This window comes from Silurus meridionalis, chromosome 23 (assembly GCF_014805685.1).
Source record: "Silurus meridionalis isolate SWU-2019-XX chromosome 23, ASM1480568v1, whole genome shotgun sequence".
NCBI lineage: Eukaryota > Metazoa > Chordata > Actinopteri > Siluriformes > Siluridae > Silurus > Silurus meridionalis.
Window position 1 is genome coordinate 16,748,850 of NC_060906.1, and position 21,683 is coordinate 16,770,532.

The window sequence follows — 21,683 nt, forward strand, 5'->3', positions numbered from 1 at the left end:
AAAGCCTCCTGGATTCAACAGACATGCTCATCCATCAGACATGCTATTTAGGTTACAACAGTGCTATTTTAACCTATGTCTTTGGATGGATAATCTGCTGGAACAGTGTGTAAGGTCTGGAACAATAATGAATTCATAATAATAAAAGTGTTTGAATATTTATCTTAGTTTAGCATTAACCTATTTTTCCCTGTCCATACCTGAACATCTTAGGTAGGTAGACAGCAGGCTCTAAAGGTCAGTTTATGTCTGATCTTACATTTCTTAATTCCCCAGAGACCATAAAATCACTGATGTGTTTACTAAGAAGCCCTAGGACATAAACTTAAATAATAAATGCTCTCTAAAATTACTCAAAGTACAACAAGCAAAATACAACAGACAGGACTAATTTGCACCCAATTTCCAGTTTATTCCTAATTGTTAATATTATAGCTACAGGGGTCCTCCAGGAAGAACATGATAGAAAATGTGATCTAATTTAACCTTTTGTACTTGTCTCTTTAATGTTTTCAATTACTTTTTTGTTCAAGCATTATGAAAGAAAGTTTCTTCCGAAGCTCTGTCTTGCATTATCACTTCTTTTTTCTTATGCTGTGCAGATGTCTTTCATTTCTTTGTGCTAATCACTTTTTCATTTTTCTCTCTTCCCCACAGTAATGTTCTCTTTCATTCTTTATGTCTCCTCTTAGCAGCTGCCCCAAATGGATTAGTGTGGTGTTAATAATTATGCTGTCAAATCCTATTAGTTATCGCATCATCTCATAACTCATGCTTCATGCTTCATGTTTTAAACAATAAGTTCATAACAAAGGTTCAATTTATCCACATAGCAGTGAACCTGTGTGCATTACTGTTACAGTGTTATACAGGGCTTTACTGCTGGAGTTGCCCTGGTTACAGAGAGGCTGGGGTCTTTTACAAACATGTCAAAGTGTGTGTGTGTGTGTGTGTGTGTGTGTGTGTGTGTGTAGACAAGATTTTGCTTGTCTAATATTGCTGCATTCTTAATCAGATTGGCCATAAGATGATTCTTCATATCTGCTCTTGCCTATCTGATAGTTTCATAGTCTGAAATAAATGCCTGCTGCTGACTTGGGTGGATCCTCCAGAACAGAGGAACATTCAAACCTACTCTAGACCACCTCTTAATAAAAACATGATGCCGTAACATTGTAAATGTATTATTATTTGGAATTGCACATCCATAGTATGTTATTGAAGAGAGGAACTGATGGTGATCATTTATATCACACTTAACTGAGCTTGCATAAATGTGGATGGAAATAAACTTTGGGCTTCATGTCTTTGAGCTGACATGTCAACTTATAGTTTTTTACTATATTTGTCTGTCCTCTCTTTAACCTCTGAATCTAACATATCAAAACAATTTATTATTTTAATTATGTGGGCAAACTGTATTTGTATTCAATAAATAAATATTTATATAGATATACACCAGCTGTTTGTATTTCAGTGGTGAATTATCTTAATGTGTCCTCTGGGTGAAAGTAACTTTGACATGTGTGCATTTTCTTTATGGACGTATTACTTCCCTCCGCTCTCCTAAAATCTGGAGGTGACCATACATTTTCTCTACATGTAATAGAGAAGCAAAGGGAAATATACTGTAGCACAGGTACAGAGGAGAGTTCTTGATCTTTGTCATTTTAGTATGTTGACAGGTAATGTCAAGCTGTACTCATAGAAAAGGATGTCATGGGATGTTAGGCCAGTTTTTGGTGGACAAATTCTTCTAGGTAGGGTCATAGTTGTATCATACTCTTACTATTTTTAAATAATGTTTAATAATAATGATTTTATTTCAAGTTTTAGATGGAAAATAAATAACCAAAACCCTAAGAATGTTGTCCCTGAGTAGTTCTTATATCTCCCTGGTATGCATTATGCATGTGTTTACATATAGTTTCTAAAAACTCTGGGGTTTACAGGAACAAAATTTGTATTTAGGTGCTCCAATCAAATAATTATGTGACTTCTGTTTGCAGCTGGTTCTACCAGAACGCAGGTTTCTTTTTTTCAATACCTATTTTGACCCCCACGCACATCCGCACACACTTTATTATAATCATCTACTCTGTGTATAACATGATATTAACCAACTTTTTAAGTTTCATTCTATTCCTAGGTTTAATACTACAAAACTAAGTTAAAGAAAATACATACTTATGAACATAATCAGCATAATGACATGGTTCACTGTTTTTCACCTAGCAGACGACTTGGGAAAAGATGAAAGAAGTATAAAAGAGTGGTTGATGAGGCACTAACTACAAACACGCCCAAATTAGTAAATTATCAATGTTAAATTTGGCCCTACATAGAATTTATTTTTTCATCTGTTCCATTTAGTCGTTGTTTTAAGAAATCTTTATGCATATATATTTTAAATATAAAAAAATAAATATATATATATAGGGAGGCGGGGGCAGAATCAAGTCACTTTACCCTCAGAACTGTCTGTTGGAGGTTGGAGTACATCCTACTGCACCCATCACTCCTGTTCTTATATATAAAGAATATATATATATAATCTGAATTTCTACTGCTGTGAGCCCAATTAGAGCTTTCTGATTAAGACTAGGTGTAGTTTCTGCTTTTATGTGTGAAGTACATTACATTTTTTTCCATATGTTGATGTAATAGTGAAGTAGTTTTTTTTTTTTTCCATTTATTTGAATAAACATTATCTAGCAGATTTTCTCAGTGGAGAAAAAGTAGAGACCACCCAGTAAAAAAGACAGCAACCAGTAAAGGTATTTGGATCAGACTCAGTGTAAAAAAAGTAACAGTACTTGCAGTTCCTCTGTGCAGCCCATTCAAGCTAAGCATTATAAAAGATGTAGAATGTGCATGTATTTGTAAATGTAGAAATGTAGCAAAATATGAAGTTGTAGATCGAAGGCAGCTGTTTCCTTCCCAGTTCATATTCACTCACATATTTATGGTTGTGTTACTGTGTCCAACACAACACAACACAACATGTTGGTAAATTATAATCACATCCATCACAATGTGTCAGGTTTAAAAAAAGACTTGGCTACAAAGCTGTACAGATGTTTGTATTCTGTATCTTATTAATGGGTCAAAACTAAAATTCCTTGAGTCTAGACTTTAATTATATTCTTTTAAAACTCTTTAAAAACTTTGCTATCAATATCACACAAAACTATTTCAGTATTTAGCAGTAAATTATTTCTTACTATTAATTTTTTTGTGCTACTTTTAGAACAACTGACTCATTGAATAAGAAACTAACCAGCCATTCAGGTGTGTAAAAAAGACAGTGGTAAATAACAAAGTGCTTTGTGTACAATAAGTAGGAGGTGATTCAGGACTCCTTGGAACTGCTGAATTATTAATGATGGATGGAGATACAGCTGGTCCTGCAGAATGTATTACTCTTTAAATTGAGCCAACAGTTTTTTTTTTTTAATTGGCAAAAACCTTGTTTCAATTTAATTGAGTTTAATTTTGCTAACCTTGTTTAGACTTTATTTAATATATTGAATAATAACAACTATTATTCAAATAGTTGTAATTCAGTTATTGCAAGAAACTGGAAATAAAAACAAAATGTTTTTTGCTAAAAACAAATGAATTAGTTATCGCATCATACTTAAATGAGTGTAAAACTAATTTCATTTAAAAAAAATTATTATAAGAGCATATGAGTACATATGACTTTCCAGCAGGCTAACTACAATTTTTTTTTATATTTGACATGCATGGTATTGATCACTATTTTTAAACAGCAGAGGAAATTAGTCATATTTCATAAAAGTGACCATGACAGAAGTAATTATATGAAATAAATTTTATTGTAATATTATACCTGATTCTAATTTTCAAATGGTATTAGTGGATTCAAAAAAAGACATGGATACTAAAAAAACTAAAAAAAAGTGTGAATAGGGCAGGGTGAGCTTTAAACCATACATATATATTTTTATTAATTTCCTCTGGCTAAATGAATTTCCTATTCACACCACTGGTAGTAAAAAGTCAGATTTGAGTGTTCCATCATACAATTAATGTAAGGTTTCTTCCAAAAAAAATCCTTGGTACTGTCACATCCAGGTTGCTCATTAGGGCTCTAAATCTACACCATAAGAAGGTATGATTATATATTTTTGAACGTTTTCTGCAAATAAAGCTGACATCTAAATTGAAATTAATAAATCTTCAATGGGTATTTTGTGGTGTAAAAGGTTATTGTGTTCTGGATTCTATTGTGTATATATATATATATATATATATATATATATATATATATATATATATATATATACACATATTCGCTGCTACATGATTCATTTAGTCAAATATTTAATCAAACATCCCATTTTTCTCATGTTCCCAGTTTCAACTACTGATTGTCGTATTATGATATAATGTCTAATTACAGTCTAAGCCTCTGGTTTGAGCTTAACATGAAACCGTACCTCCATGGCAATACTTTAAGTTCCTTACTGTTGTGTATGTTGTTGGTGAATGATTTTTGTTTCTTTGTATACACTTTTCCCCACAGCACCATTTAGCTGGAGCTAAATTATTGACCACAGTTTTAGTTTGTGTGTGTGTGTGCGTGTGTGTGCGTGTGTGCATGTGCGCATGCACACCCTTATTTATTTTAATACCATCTCGGGTTTCCTGCTTATTGGTGATCCCCCTCTTCCTCTCAGTAGTGACTCTTCAGGTATTAGACAGGTGAAATGAACACATAGTCTGCCAGCTGCTCACAGGTTCCAATTTTCAGGGGCCCCTTGGACACAGAGAAGTACACAGTGTGTATGGTATGTACCTCTGAGCTTTAGTTCATTTTATTGTTTTTTTGTTCCGAACAAATAATTTGTGGAACCAAAGCTATTGCCCTGTTTCTTTGTTAATGCGAATTTTTGCTGTATTTGATTGTACCTATTGTTATAGTTTTTTTCAGACTTTATTAAATAATATGTGGTTAATTATCTTCTACGGTGTTGATGTTTAGAAAATTAACACTGAATGTATGTATTTAACAAGATTTTTGGCTTTCTTTACTCTGATAAAGGTGGTTCTGTGCATTTCTTTTTTTGTACTTGTCAATAAAGGTAGCACATGATAACTGAATTTTAAAGTCTAATTTGAATCTATCTATCTATCTATCTATCTATCTATCTATCTATCTATCTATCTATCTATCTATCTATCTATCTATCTATCTATCTATCTATCTATCTATCTATCTATCTATCTATCTATCTGTCTATCTATCTATCTATACTGTATTCCTGTATTGTATTTCTTATTCTAAATTTAAAGAGTGGTTTATACAGCTAATACTTATAGCATCTTGAGAATTAGCATTTTCTCCAAACTGGGTTCAGTTGCCTTCTTCATTCACTGTCCTTTACTTCTGGTCAGTTTGTGTAACTTATGCCTGCAGCATCTGTGTCACAGTATCAGTTCCAAAGCTTTTATTTTGAATAATTTGAATTACTGTACATTGCAGAAAGGAAACAAATAACTTTTTATGTCAGCTGTCTTTTAGATTTAATAGCTTGTTGAGAAAGTTAAGTTTTTGTCTATAATGTTACAATTTACAAAAAGTATGAGCTTTTAATTTGCACACTATGAACCATGTTTTGATTTAATTAAATTGTTTAATAAAATCCAAATTTTTCCCCTTGATATCTATATAATTGACCATGCCTTCCTGACAATTTTGCTTGAACAATAGCAGGTAAAAAGTGGTGTGGATTGCTTTCTGTACTTTGACATTGATCCATATCAGCAGCTAATTGGACAACTGTACCCATCTTCTTTAATTATTAAACCCAAGCATTTGTCGGGCCAGGCTGTGACATCATCAGCCTTTTGTAATACTGCTGATATTTGAGCAGTATAATATCAGTGCTGTGTTACCGGATAAGGCCAGTGCTATTGTAACTGTTTTTTTTTTCTCTGGGAAATGGCTGACGTGTTTATGTGCTAAAAACTTTCCATTGTGAAAACACCAACCACAATATTTCTTACTGAAGATTATGTATGCATTGGAACTTTGTTAATAATTATACATGTTAAATGCATTTATAAGCATAATTCATTGTTTTATGTTTCAAACCATCTGTAATTATTTGGCATTTGCTCCTTAAAATAAATAAATAAATAATAACATATGCATTATGAAATATTAATATACATTGGAAAGAATTAATTAAATATTTGCTTCTCAAGTGATGATGTATACAGTGTGTATATATTTATTTAGTATATCCAGACATATATTTTATGTCTTATATATCCTTTTTTTTTTTTAACTGTATATTGTCTTTGTATACTTTAGAGCAGGGAAAGGAGTGTTTTCAGCCATGAAGCTTGGAAAGGTTCGCAGCTCCAAAGACAACCACAAGAAAGGTAATTGTCTACATTTTTGAATAGCCATTGAATGTTTTTGCAATAGCACAAATACAGGAATAATTGGTCACACTGAACTTTCTTTGTCTGCATGCTTGCCAGCAATTATAGGTAGAGGATTTTTGCCAGTGCAGATTGTTTTGCTTATGCTATCTACTTTTAAAAGCTGCTTAGCATTCCATTATGAATCCAGATGATTATGACTTTCTTGCTTTGTACAATAAGTAATAATGCTTTGTCTGAAAGTCTGAACGTTAATGCATATATTATTGCCCTTAATGTAATTTTATGGTTGTGCCTAGATGATCCTGCCATCTTGGAAACAGAGGATATTGACCACAAAGGCATGAAAAAGCGTGATCCTGACACTATCTCCCTGGCCTCTGTTACTGCAGTGACCACTAATGTCTCCAACAAAAGGTAGATCCACTCTCAGAATGCAAATGTGTTGTTGTTGCCCAAAAGGACCTATTACAGTTTAGACTTCATAACTTCATTTTCAGAAACAAAGGGAACTTAACTGTGTATTTAGTCATTGCTGGGGCAATAGTGTTATGAACGACTCTATGAAAGAGCACACATTAAGGGCTCTTTCATGCTTAAGGGGACCACCTCAGTGACTGGTACAGATGAATACTCATTTTGTTCTGACAGTGTATGCAAGGCTAATAGTATTAAATTATTATCCTATAATATGTTCCAGATCAAAGCCAGATATTAAGATGGAGCCTACTGCGGGAAGGCCTGTGGATTACCAGGTATGCAAGGAAGTGAAGTCATGATAAGAGATCCAAACTAATAACTCACAATAGCTGCAACTCAACTTTATGTATGATCAGTTTAAATTCAAGGCTTAATAACATACCAACCGATGTTTTTCTCATTTTTATCTGCTGAAAATGTGTTATTTTCTCTGAAATATGAATGCTTTGAAACACTAAATTAAACCCACTCCGTTTGATGTTTTAGCTTTGATTATGTGCAGTGTGGATTCTGTGATGTTTTTTTTTCAGAAACATATTAATTTTAATACAGTTAATAAGGTGTATATATATATATATATATATATATATATATATATATATATATATATATATATATATATATATATATATATATAAATTGATTACAATGAATAAATATATATATACATATATACACAAATATATATATATACGCCACAGTCGCCACCGGCTTGCTCATCAAGGACAAACTTACTTATAAAGAACATATTCACTTTTAATCACCACATTATCTGTGTAAAACTGCTTTGAAACAATGTTATAATCACTATACAAATAAAAAAAATTTGAATATATATATATATATATATATATATATATATATATATATATATATATATATATATATATATATATATACAGTAAGGAAAATAAGTATTTGAACACCCTGCTATTTTGCAAGTTCTCCCACTTAGAAATCATGGAGGGGTCTGAAATTGTCATCGTAGGTGCATGTCCACTGTGAGAGACATAATCTAAAAAAAATCCAGAAATCACAATATATGATTTTTTAACTATTTATTTGTATGATACAGCTGCAAATAAGTATTTGAACACCTGAGAAAGTCAATGTTAATATTTGGTACAGTAGCCTTTGTTTGCATTTACAGAGGTCAAACGTTTCCTGTAGTTTTTCACCAGGTTTGCACACACTGCAGGAGGGATTTTGGCCCACTCCCCCACACAGATCTTCTCTAGATCAGTCAGGTTTCTGGCCTGTCACTGAGAAACACGGGGTTTGAGCTCCCTCCAAAGATTCTCTATTAGGTTTAGGTCTGGAGACTGGCTAGGCCACGCCAGAATCTTGATATACTTCTTACAGAGCCACTCCTTGGTTATCCTGGCTGTGTGCTTCGAGTCATTGTCATGTTGGAAGACCCACCCTCGACCCATCTTCAATGCTCTAACTGAGGGAAGGAGGTTGTTCCCCAAAATCTCGCAACACATGGCCCCGGTCATCCTCTCCTTAATACATTGCAGTCGCCTGTCCCATGTGCAGAAAAACACCCTAAAGATGATGCTACCACCCCATGCTGCACAGTAGGGATGGTGTTCTTGGGATGGTACTCATCATTTTCTTCCTCCAAACACGTTTAGTGGAATTATGACCCAAAAGTTCTATTTTGGTCTCATCTGACCACATGACTTTCTCCCATGACTCCTCTGGATCATCCAAATGGTCATTGGCAAACTTAAGACGTGCCTGGACATGTGCTGGTTTAAGCAGGGGAACCTTCCGTGCCATGCATGATTTCAAACCATGACGCCTTAGTGTATTACCAACAGTAACCTTGGAAACGGTGGTCCCAGCTCTTTTCAGGTCATTGACCAGCTCCTCCCGTGTAGTTCTGGGCAGATTTCTCACCTTCCTTAGGATCTTTGAGACCCCACGAGGTGAGATCTTGCATGGAGCCCCAGTCCGAGGGAGATTGACAGTCATGTTTAGCTTCTTCCATTTTCTAATGATTGCTCCAACAGTGGACCTTTTTCACCAAGCTGCTTGGCAATTTCCCGTAGCCCTTTCCAGCCTTGTGGAGGTGTACAATTTAGTCTCTAGTGTCTTTGGACAGCTCTTTGGTCTTGGCCATGTTAGTAGTTGGATTCTTACTGATTGTATGGGGTGGACAGGTGTCTTTATGCAGCTAACGACCTCAAACAGGTGCATCTAATTTAGGATAATAAATGTAGTGGAGGTGGACATTTTAAAGGCAGACTAACAGGTCTTTAAGGTTCAGAATTCTAGCTGATAGACAGGTGTTCAAATACTTATTTGCAGCTGTATCATACAAATAAATAGTTTAAAAATCATATATTGTGATTTCTGGATTTTTTTTTTAGATTATGTCTCTCACAGTGGACATTTCTAAGTGGGTCTAAGTGCATCCATGATGCACAGTTTACCATTTTGTTTTGAAATTATATTAAGAGAATTTGGTGGGATTTAATAACTCTGGTGCGTACTGAAGAAACCTAGAACCACACATTTAGTTTCCCAGCCACTGGCTTAATTGGTAAAGTATTTCTGCAAACTGACAATGTACAATATTCTTGCATTAAATATATTTACCTTCTTTTAAATGATCTTCAGTCACTAAAATATCATCCTGGTTTTTTTGTTTAGTGCATTATGCATGCAACAACCAAATATACTAAGTAGCACTATGGAAGATGTGGCATTTAAAAGTGCTAATGGTCTAGATATCATCAACTATTACTTAATATATATCTAAAGTGTTTAGTCAAAAAGTTTTATGTAGAACTTTACAACTGTCAGGCGGAAGAACGTGCCGGAAACCGAAGTGTAACAAACTGAGGTTTTAATGAAAAACAAAAGGCAAAGAGCAGAAAATGGAGAACCAAACATAAACTCCAGGTTTGACTAAACCTGGTGAATGCTAAGCGCAGAGAGTTCGTAAAACTTATAAAGTCCAGCAAACAACAGTATTCCAAACACGGGACAGAATATCTGTAGCTTGGGTAGTCCGACATGGTTCTTCAGCCTAAACTGTAGAACGGACAATGAACTAGTTGGGGAACGGAGGTTATATTGGATGGTGGCTGATGAGTGCCAGGTGCAGGTGGTTAGTAGGATGGAGAGCTACTTGGAGTGATAGGTGGGTTTGGTGAAGGTGTGGCTAGTGGATCCCTGACAACAACAGAGGGTAAAACATTAAAAGTTTAAACTAAACCCATTCAGAAAAGGACAACAATTAACCATTAAGGAAAACTCGCAATACCTAATTTAAAGAATACGTTAAATAGTGTAATGACTCCAGTCCCAGAGTGAAGAGATAGGGACGTTTTAATAATTCCTATTTTTTTAAATGTAATTTGCTTTGCAGATTAGTGTTATGGTGATTGAGGCTCGCCAGCTTGTTGGTTTAAACATGGATCCCTTGGTGTGTGTAGAGATTGGAGAGGAAAAGAAATATACATCAATGAAAGAGTCAACAAACTCTCCTTACTACTCTGAGGTAAGCAATCTTGTGCTTGCATCTTATATTAGACTATTAGACTGCTCCATCTTCTATTATAAATCCTGTTCATTTACTTATTATGTTTGTGATATTTGTTACATGTTTTAAAAACTAAATAAAATATGAGAAATGGCTATGTTCTGCTGTGAAGCCAACTTAGAGGTTATTGCCAAATCAATACATGTAGAGATTTTAAATCATTAATTCAAGTCAAGTAGGCACAATGTCAAACATCGGGGTCTGCCGTACTTTTTGGACCCCAAGGTACCATGGCAGTGCTGCAGGCGTATCACGCTGACGTGCTGCTAGAGCTGAACATGGGAAACATCTTGGGTGGCCAGGAGGTCGGCGGATTTAGCTCTCAGGGCCACTAAGGAGGCTGCTATGGCCATTGGCCAGTCTATGGCCGTCCTAGCCTCCACAGAGAGGCATTTATGGCTTCAAGAGGTACAGAAACAGTGCCTCACCACTCGCACTCCCCCAGTGAGGGATTGTGTGCGGCGCTTTGTCCCGTGAGATAGCAGATCTGAGGACTGTCATTCAGTCTCGAGAGACTGATACCCTTAAGGGACTACCCAGCAGCCTGGAAAGCTCTGCCTGATGTGTCTCAATGGGTCCTGCAGACTGTAGACAGAGTTTACGTAGGTTACATAGGGAACGAGACGCTGCATCTCCATGCCACACTTCCGGCATCCCTGCAGCGCTTCCTTCTTTCTTAAAGAAGCTAGCGTCGGCTTCATTCTGTGTGCTTTGGAGGTCATGCATTACCTGGTCTTGTAGTTGGTTAATTGCTGAATACCTTGCCACATCTGTTGTGGGTTGTTGTTGGTGAAGTGATCCTTGGTGCCTCTTTTTAAGTTGGCTATAGCAACACTTTAAAGGACCCTTTCATCAGACTTGAAGGTGAAATTTCAGGCCTTGAGGGTTTTGATCTCTTTTGTCATGCAGTGCTTCTGACTGGGATACACCCTGATTTGTTTGTCCACTGAAAAAATACACTGTGCTGTATAATCAAATTACTCCATTGTTTATAAAGTAACTTTAAACAAATGGCTCTATAAAATGTTTTGTCTTTAAAATACATTTCATACTGAAATCTTTCTTTGTCACATTTGCTGATGTTTCTTTTTTCAGTACTTTGTATTTGACTTCCATGTTCCACCTGATGTCATGTTTGACAAGATCCTGAAGCTCTCGGTGAGCAAAATCCATTTGCTATACTGCAATAAGAATTGTATATGTAATTACATGTCAAGATCTATTTTTGAAACATAACTAGTGGATTTTATAGGTTCTGTTTATGATCCTGCAGGTAATTCATTCCAAAAACATATTGCGAAGTGGCACACTAGTTGGCACCTTTAAAATAGATATAGGAACAATCTACTCACAACCTGGTAAGTAATAATTAAAGTGATACTAGACATTAAAACTGGGCATTACTAAATCTTCTGATAAATTAATAAACAGTGGCACAAAATGACTAATTTCTCATGAATTCTTTTGATGAATTTTTGTTGCAGAGCATCAGTTCCATCATAAATGGGCCATGCTGTCTGACCCTGATGACATCACAGCAGGTTGCAAAGGCTATGTAAAATGTGACATATCAGTGGTAGCCAAAGGGGACATGGTTAAGACCCCGCACAAGGCCAATGAGTTGGAGGATGATGACATAGAAGGGTAAAACATCTAGATACTAAATTTAGAGATTGTCAAAATTATTTCAATTCTAAAGCTTGCTAATTACAGTCACTTTTTTAAAGGAGTCATTTAATTAAATATGAAGAAATTACTTTGATCAGAATAACATATTTATCACAATTTCTATTAATTCTGATTTATATCTCGTTTTATATCGTCAGGATCTGTAATTTAAATACTACTATATGTGCGCCAGATACGATATAAAATACTTTTTTCATTATATTAGCCTGAATTTCTTTCAGGAATCTGATGGTGCCTGAGGGCATGCCAGCAGAGAGGCAATGGGCTCGCTTCTATTTGAAGATCTTCCGAGCAGAAGGTCTGCCCAAAATGAATACCAGCATCATGGCTAATGTGAAAAAAGCGTTAATTGGGGAAAGCAGAGACCTTGTGGACCCTTATGTTCTAGTGCAGTTCTTTGGACAGAAGGTAACCTTTCTTAATGCTTTATTAAAGTTGTCCTTTAAAGTGATTTATTAAGTGCACTCCTTTTTTTTTTTCTGAAAAAAGTGAGAAAAATATTATAACACGATGTTTCTATAACACAATGTTATTTTGGCTATTCTGTAATACTATCTCCCAGTTAACAACTGACAAGGGGCTTTTGACACATTACACATACACACATGGGCGTAAATCCTCATGTCCCCCCCATCCGAGGATTGTGTGTCTCAAAAAAAAAAAAATATTCAAAAAATATCGCACTCTCTATTTTGAAAAATATATGTATGTATACCTAAATAAGAGTCCCCACCCCCTTCCTCACAGTGGTTTGACCCACTGCCTGCGTTCCCAGTTCATCTCACCTACTCTGCACACTCTGTCAGGTGTGTGTCTGTGGCTCAATTAATGTTCAACTCCATTAACTAGGGTATTTTATTCACTTTAAATAAAGCGATTCTCTTTAATGTAGTTGATGCAGACTCATTCATAAATTAGTTGCGACAAAAATGCTGATTAGCGATGTAATTTTCCTTGAATCTGCTTTATTAGCGATTAAAATATCACTTATCTAGTGAACGTTAGCTTGTTTACAATAGCTTGTAGCATAGTGCACTGACACTAACACACCAAAGCCGTTTCCCATGCAGTGTTTTATTTGGGACGACTTGGTATAATGTTAATTTAACATTAACACACATTTATGCTTATTGTTTATCTGTGCATTTACTGAATGAGCACTGTGCTACATCCGAACTCACCCCACTGTATTTTTATAATCAATTTCTATTCTGTTCCTAAGTGTCTTAATTAATTTTAAATAAAATAAAAAAAAAAAGGTTTAATTCCTTGTTTTGCTTTGTCATTGAACCTGAGAAAAACTTTGAAAATAACCATAATAACGCAGTCTCTATGCTACAATAATAATGATAAAAGCAAAGTTTTTCACTGTGGGGACACTGTGTCTTTATAAGTACAATTCGACTGTATTATTTGTGTCCCCTTCAAAAATTGCTCATGAGAAATTTTATATTTATTGTCAACCCCTGCCCCCCACCCATGCATACTCATACACACATATCTAACCAATGTTGGTACAGTGTTACATACAACTTGTTGGATTAGGATGATATTGTCTCAAAATTGTTTTAAATCATTCTTAATGGATGTTCGTTACATTCTATCTTTTATCATTTCATGGGAGTTAGTATATTTAATAATTAGCAAAAAAAAAGACTGATTAGCAAAGAGGAAAGCAAGGTGAAAAGAAACTGGGTTGAATTTGTACATCACATTGTGGTCTTGTGTAGATTTAAGAAGTAATTCCCAAGATTGTGTATCATCTTCTAGCACTGATAGGTTTAAATGCACAGGTAGTATTTAATCAGCAATAGGTGATGTATGTATGCTAAATGGGATAGTCATCATGCTATAGTTTAATCAGAAAGATGGCTAACTGAATGTGAGATTAAAAGATGCAGTGATCAGATAACAAAATACACATGATCACAGACTGGGTAATGAAAGCACACAATGAAAATAACCAGACTCCATCCATGGTTAAGGTTCTGGTCTGCTAATCAGTAGGTTGTGTGCCCAAGCTTTAAACCCCATATCTGCCAATGTGGGACTTTATGCAAGAACTTTAAACACTACTGTTTCAGCCCTCTGATTCCAGCTTTTTCACAATGTGGGATAAATGGAGAATAGAATTTTACTGTGCTTTGTTTGTATATATTGCAATAGAGGCTATCTGTTGTATTTGGCTGTTCTGTTTAGTGTATAACAGCTGCTATACTACTATACTACAGTGTAGTATGCATTTCGGGATTAGAATTGTATAAAAGTGTATTGAATTGCTACCTGCAACAATAACTGCTAGTTAGCCCTTTTGCAACAATATACTTTTTATCTAATGCTGTTGATTGCTTTATTGAAGTAGGCTTTTATCTGATGTTCTTTACATGTTCTGTATGTGTGTCCACAGGGGAAAACTGCAATACAAAAGGGCACCTATGAGCCCTGCTGGAATGAGCAAATCATCTTCACAGAAATGTTTCCACCCCTGTGTAAACGCATGAAAGTTCAAATCCGGGATTGCGACAAGGTTACTGACATTGCCATAGGAACTCATTTTATTGACCTGCGCAAGATTTCAAATGACGGAGACAAAGGTACAAGGAAAGGGCATGCTACCTCCACTGTATAAGAAATTAGAAAGTGGGACTGAAAGTGTTTTTTTTAGAACAAACTGTTTAAGACATTAGCAAGGAAATTGGTGTCTTCCCAGAAACATAAGCATTTGGCTCACCTCTCTGTACCCTCTTTAGGTTTCTTACCAACACTGGGGCCAGCCTGGGTGAACATGTATGGCTCCACACGCCAATACACACTAATGGATGAACACCAGGACCTAAACGAGGGGGTCGGAGAGGGTGTGTCCTTCAGGGCTCGCCTCCTCATTAGTCTTGCTGTGGAGATCTTGGACACATCCTCTACAGACATAAACATCTCCCCTGAGGTCCAGGTGGAGCCCATCACAAATGTATCAGAAGTAAGATATTAAATATTTCAGACATCTTGACAGTGGTTGATGTTGCATATTTAAAATACACAAGAGACCAGACTTGATTCATCATTTGATTGATTTACAGTTTTCCTGAATTAAAGTCAATTATTGGTGCATTATTAGTTTAGACTTTTGCATATTTTGAGGAACATTTATGAAGAAATCAAAGTGTTACTATATTTGAGAACCCACTTTCTTTTGCATTAGGACAAATATTTTTAAGACTGAAAAAAAAAAAAGTGTATGGAGACTATTAAATAGCTTTGACTGTAATATATTCATACACACTGTTTTGTACAGACTCGTTCTAGGCTGATAATACCGAATCATTTCAGACCCATATGAGCCTGATAAAACTCTCGACATAGTTACATGTTTATATTTTCTACTATATATGTTTTTGAAAATTGCAAGTTTTGCACAGTGTTAGCGCCCTGCTCTGTTTAGTCAATTTACTGTTCATGGACAATTTTAGATTTTGTAATCTTTATTAGTAACAGAAATGATTAGACTTATGTCAATTTGTGTGAGTAAAGGACATTTAGATAGTATGTAAGCTTGATACTCAACATGATATTTGCATGCAGATAGCAAAGGCAAAAAGTATTCAAAATAACATTTCCACATCATTTTGGTACAATATTCTTTCTTTCTACAGGTGTTTTTATAGGCGAGGTTTTCTTAGAGTTGGCCAAAACAAGAATTTTAAGCATTTTTGACTGGTTTTCAGAATTCTGGCATAGGGAAAAATTACTTTAATGTTAAGGCTGTTTTCTAGCCTTGTCCTACAGTATATCTTGTCCTAGACAATTTAGTAGCTTTTCCTGCTCCCACACAGATTCAACTAATCAGCTGATTAACAGCCCTTCCTGAACAGAAGTGGGTGTGTTAGAGCATGAAAAACACACAGAAAATAAGACAATGATTAATAAGGCAAATACACATATTAGTAGATATTAAAAGCTTCACCTGCCAGTGTATATATCACCCTTAATTGAATTATACATTGTTTTTAGAATTTAAGAAGTAATGAGCCTTACATTTTCACGACTACCCCAAGAGTAATTATTACTCTTTTACTCTTTTACAAAAACTGTTGTCTCTTCCATCAAAAAACAAACTGGTAGATGAAAATAGATATAAAATATATTTAGTTGAGAATACTGGGGAAATCAGCACTGTTGTATTTTCAGGTTAGGATCTCATTTTGTCTGGGTTGTACTTGTGCCCATGGGACCTGAAATATTTATTGAGGGGTCGAGGACTGGTTGTCTCCTGAGGTTGGTCGGTTCAGAGATACTCCATAGTAATTCTGAACATGTTTAATAGGTTTACAGAGTAAAAACACATTTATGGATCTAGACATTGACAGGACAAGCGTCATAAAGTGTTACATAAAATGCCTTAGAGCAATGCTTTAATGGTACACAAAAACTCAATACCTTATTTTTTTTTTTTATGGATTAAATCGGAGGGCAGTCCAGTGTGTTATTTTACTATAAAAACTACTGGAAAACATTGCATTCATAGCTATGATTTATGATCAGATAGAAATAAAATAATGAAATTAACTGATTTTACTCACTTAATCAGCCATAATCAGCCAGAGCAAGAAAAGATGGTGTATTAACCAGCAGTATGAGAGGATGAGAGCTTCTAATAAGACACTTTGTCTTTTTCTGGATCGGAATTTTAAAGACTGGCAGAAAAAGGGGTCACATTGTAAGGGGTTCTGGACAGGATTTTTTTATTATTCTTTTGCGTTGATACTGTTCATTGTTAGCTAAGAACCTACGCAGCAAAGGTACTCAGTACGGTTATTTACAATATGATCATACTGAACACACTGGCAACTTGTTTACACTGTAGGGATTTAGAATTCCACTGTCTATTTGCACTAAAAAGTGGATAGGGTTTTGAGTCTTTATTGCCATTTTTTCTGATGTGAGTCTACAAACTCTATTTGTGTTCAGGTTTCCACAGGAAAGGTAGAGGAGTTTTTTCTGTTTGGTTCCTTCTTAGAAGCCACTATGATTGACAGGAAGATTGGAGACAAACCAATCAACTTTGAAGTCACTATTGGTGGGTAATTGATATTAGCCTGACAAGGTTGTTCAGTATGCATAACATTAGTGTTTAAAAATGTGTACACTTAACATGATACACCATTTGAACCTAATGACCTTTCCAATTATGCTTTTGCCTTTCCTAGGTAACTATGGTAACCAGATTGATGGTGTGAGCAAGCCAGTAAAAAAGAAACGAAAAGGTAAAGGGGATGGTGACAGTGAGGAGTCTGAACTGATCCATAACTCCAGTGAAGAGGAGAATGATGAAGATGGTGATGTGGCATTTCTGTCCTCTACCCCCCTCATGAAGCCTGTAGTCACTGACAGGTCAGTCTCAGGTGAACAAAGCTAATGCATGTGCGGTTCAAGGTTAAAGGAAGCATGTTACTGTGTTCATGTCATCTCATGTTGTATGTGGGCATATGTTTTGGATGTTATAATTACAAAAGTTAGTAATTAATTGATGTTAATGTTTTGTTTTTGCCATTTAAGGAAAATGTAAACAGAGTTTCTAAATGATTTGTTGAGAGTTTTTAATTTTGTATCATTCAAATCTTTTTTTTTCAATCAAATGTGTATCTTTATTTATATTGTTCTTGTTTTTTCCCCTTTGAATCAATCCGTTAAACTGAATATTTAAATTATTTTTTCAGTGCAGCCATTTTAACATTTTTTTATAAATTGTGCATTTGACTTTTTCAGCAATTACTTCCATTTGCCATATTTTGAAACGAAGCCTTGCATCTACATCAAGAGTTGGTGGCAAGATCACAGAAGACGTTTCTACAACTCAAATATAATGGACAAGATTGCAGATAAACTGGTTAGACAAATGATCCAATTTGTCCAATTTGGTTTTTTTCCAGAACTCATTAAAGGAGACAATCTTGTTACAGTTTGAAAAAAAATATATTTTATTCAGCTCTGAAAATCTGTGTTTAATAGGAAGAGGGTCTGAATGATGTTCAGGAGATATTGAAGACAGAAAAGGCTTATCCTGAGCGCAGACTGAGGGGTGTGCTGGAGGAACTGAGCACTAGCTGCAAGTATGTATAGCTAAACCTCTTTTATCAAGTCAAGTCAATTTTATTTAGTCAAGTCAAGTTTATTTCTATAGCGCTTTTCACAATGGACATGATCTCAAAGCAACTTTTACAGAATTTAAGAAGTAATGTGAATGATGTGTATTTATGAGCAAGCCTGGGCTGACTGTGGCAAGGAAAAACTCCCCCTCATTCAAACACAATTGCTACTGTGATTAATTACTTCCAGGCTACAAAAAAAAGATCTTGAAAAATTCAATATATTAATTCCATTGCCAGACCTTATATAAGGAATAACATGACAGACTATGCTGTTACAAAAATTATGAATGGGGTAGATGCGGGAGGATGTAGATGTGTGATGCATCATGATGTGACACTGAAGTGAGTTATGTTCTTATAACATTAAAATCTACTGTGTGTTAATATGATTGTACCACAGCAATTTGACAATGACTATAATGTCTAATATATAATGACACATTTAATTTAATGGTTTATATTTATATGTAATGGTTTGGAACATCTAATATTGTTCCTTTTATCACTTATTTAAAAGATGGAATAAACACTAATACATCGCCTATATTGTTAATATAGAAATAATACCATCTTAGAATGAGCAAACTAATATTACTGTTCATGTTATAGCCGGATCTGTTGACGTATAAGAGTGGAGGAAGGTGCACACAGGTGGAAAGTGTAGCTAGACAGCATCGGATGGTGGTCTGTAGGACGGGCTTTGGAGGTGAAGAAGAAGAGGAAGAGATTTAGAACTGAAAAATTGAAAAAATATGGTGGAAACTAAAGGAGGAAGTGTGAGATTCAGGGAAGAGGTCAGACAGGGGGCTCAGTGGTGGTGTAGAGGTGCTGGATGATTGGGCAACTACTGCAGAAGTGATATGGGAGACAGCTAGAAAGGAGACATTGTGTGACATCTGGAAAGAGAAAGGAAGACAAAGAGACATTCTGGTGGAATGAGGAAGTGCAGGAAAGAGTAAGGAGAAAGAGGTTAGAGGAAAAGAGAAAGGCCAAGGAGTGGGTTTATGGATGTGGTGAGGGAAGACATGCAGGTAGTTGGTTTTAAAGAGACAGATGTAGAGGACAGTGTAGTATGGAGACGGATGATCCGCTGTGGCGACCCCTAATGGGAGCAGCCGAAAAAAGAAGAAGAAAAATAAGTTATAACTGGATCTGCCTGTGCTGTTAAATGAAAATGAAGATTTCTGACCAGTTCGATTTGAGCATTAAACCACACAATAATATAATACAAAATGACCACCAGTAGAAGCTTTATAGGTTTTATAAATCATACTATGAATTATTTACCAAAATAAATGCAATCAGTTGACCTATTTTAGAAAATTCTCATCATTCTCCTATTTTTCTTCTGACAGTCGATTTGTCACTCTGGCCAATAAAGATCAGAATCAGGCTGGTGTAACCAAATTGGACCGGGAAAGGCTGAAGTCCTGTCTAAGAGAGATGGTATACCACTATACTTACACAATACACACTCACCATGTAGGATTTATAAATGCTCAAACATCATGTGCTAAATGTGTTTTGCTGTGTTTTTTGTAGGAGAGTATGGCGCAGCAAGCTAAGACCATGCGCTCACAAGTGAAGAAAAATGCTGTGCGAGAAAAACTCAAACTGACTATGAATTTCCTGCAGAAGCTCCGGTTCATGGCTGATGAGGTTAGATGAAGAACAGCTTTCAAAATGTTCACATTATATAACATTACTATTTGGTAATTTAATATCTTTTTTTTTTTTTCCAGCCACAGCATAGTATTCCCGATGTGTTCATTTGGATGATAAGTAACAATAAGCGTATAGCGTATGCACGCATTCCTTCAAAAGACATCCTCTACTCAATTGTGGATGAGGAGATGGGTAAAGATTGTGGGAAAGTCAGCGCTGTCTTTCTCCGCGTAAGTCACTCTTTTATCTTTTTTTCTCATGGACGTTTTGCCCTATTTGCTTTTTCTTTAAGTTCAAACTCCTAATGAAGATAAGAGTACATCAGTATTACATTTATTCATAAAATGTTGGTGATTATATGCAGTTGCCTGGAAAGAAGAGCTTTGGCCCAGCTGGCTGGACAGTTCAAGCTAAGTTGGAGTTGTACTTATGGCTTGGTCTGAGCAAACAAAGGAAGGACTTCTTGAGTGGCCTGCCCAGTGGATTTGAGGAAAATAAAATGGCTAAAGGAACAGGCCTACAATCTGTGCCTCCCAGTACCCTCGTCTATAATAGTAAATATGCAGCCTGTTAATCATCTTTTCTCATGACTGTGCACAGGAACATTTAGTGTGTCTTAAGATGATTTCTGACTTGTTAGTCTTTTTTTGCCAAATTCAGATCGGAGTGACATTAATGTGTTAGCTATTCAGTTTGATTAAGTTTCTATAGAAATTTTGAAACAACAAAAGAAATACTGTATAGATGAATTGGTGAATGGACGGAAAGACGGACGGACGGACAGACAGACAGACAGACAGACAGACAGACAGACAGACAGACAGACAGACAGACAGACAGATAGATAGATAGATAGATAGATAGATAGATAGATAGATAGATTGATTGATGAATGGATTGATTGATTGATGAATGAATTGATTGATTGATTGATTGATTGATTGATTGATTGATTGATTGATAGTTTCAATCGTTCAATTTTGTGTTTTATACCCATGTCTGTTTTATATTTATTTATTTTCCTGTATCCTTCTTGTTTTTGGTGCTTTGGCCCAGCTAAACAAATATTTTTCTCCATGAACAACTACTATTATAGTGTTATATTTTATTAATAAATTGAATAAAAAATTTAATATTTATTTTTTTTCATAATAATAGTTACCATAGTATTATATGTGTTTTATTTTCTTTCATTTAGTTAGTTTAGCTTTTCATGGAAAACCTTATCAGAAGTGTATACTCATTTTGTCTGTGCTGAAAGCATTAGTAGATAGTCTTTTTTTTTCTTTTTAAGTATATCAGATTGTTGGCTGTAAACTGTAGACTGTTTTCCTGATTTAAAACTATCACTAGAACTTGAAATATCCCTGTCACATCATTGTTATCCTATACAGCTTTATTGTTTTTATAAAGACATTGTGGATGTGCTTTCTGAAGTATACTGTAGAGTTGCTTGATATAACAGCAGTTAGTTTGCCAGCATGATCGTAAATTATTTTTTAAATTAAAAAATGTTTTTTTTAGGTATGCAGGTCTTCCAGCTAAGAGCTCACATGTATCAGGCCCGTAGCCTGTTTGCTGCTGATGACAGTGGCCTGTCAGATCCTTTCGCCAGGGTCTTCTTTTCCACATACAGCCAAGTCACAGAGGTGTGTTTCTCTGTAATACTTTCTCTATTAATTAGTTTTAATGAAGTCTTCTTCTTTGCTCTTTATGTGTGTATTTTCATA

The 21,683-nt window shown here is 35.3% G+C and overlaps 1 protein-coding gene across 3 annotated transcripts in view; it reads left to right on the forward strand.

Moving 5' to 3' along the window:
* The window catches only part of otofa (otoferlin a), a 62,877-nt gene that overhangs the window by 27,135 nt on the left and 14,059 nt on the right, over positions 1 to 21,683 (forward strand). For all 3 annotated transcript variants that reach the window (XM_046836828.1, XM_046836830.1, XM_046836827.1), the window contains exons 6-24: positions 6,347 to 6,417; positions 6,720 to 6,837; positions 7,121 to 7,175; positions 10,283 to 10,414; positions 11,552 to 11,614; positions 11,730 to 11,814; positions 11,941 to 12,100; positions 12,367 to 12,553; positions 14,553 to 14,739; positions 14,896 to 15,119; positions 17,108 to 17,216; positions 17,347 to 17,530; positions 17,906 to 18,026; positions 18,149 to 18,249; positions 19,644 to 19,734; positions 19,831 to 19,947; positions 20,031 to 20,183; positions 20,318 to 20,507; positions 21,478 to 21,602. In XM_046836828.1, coding sequence (XP_046692784.1) covers positions 6,347 to 6,417; positions 6,720 to 6,837; positions 7,121 to 7,175; positions 10,283 to 10,414; positions 11,552 to 11,614; positions 11,730 to 11,814; positions 11,941 to 12,100; positions 12,367 to 12,553; positions 14,553 to 14,739; positions 14,896 to 15,119; positions 17,108 to 17,216; positions 17,347 to 17,530; positions 17,906 to 18,026; positions 18,149 to 18,249; positions 19,644 to 19,734; positions 19,831 to 19,947; positions 20,031 to 20,183; positions 20,318 to 20,507; positions 21,478 to 21,602 — 2,473 coding nt within the window. The remainder of the gene's footprint in view (positions 1 to 6,346; positions 6,418 to 6,719; positions 6,838 to 7,120; positions 7,176 to 10,282; positions 10,415 to 11,551; positions 11,615 to 11,729; positions 11,815 to 11,940; positions 12,101 to 12,366; positions 12,554 to 14,552; positions 14,740 to 14,895; positions 15,120 to 17,107; positions 17,217 to 17,346; positions 17,531 to 17,905; positions 18,027 to 18,148; positions 18,250 to 19,643; positions 19,735 to 19,830; positions 19,948 to 20,030; positions 20,184 to 20,317; positions 20,508 to 21,477; positions 21,603 to 21,683) is intronic.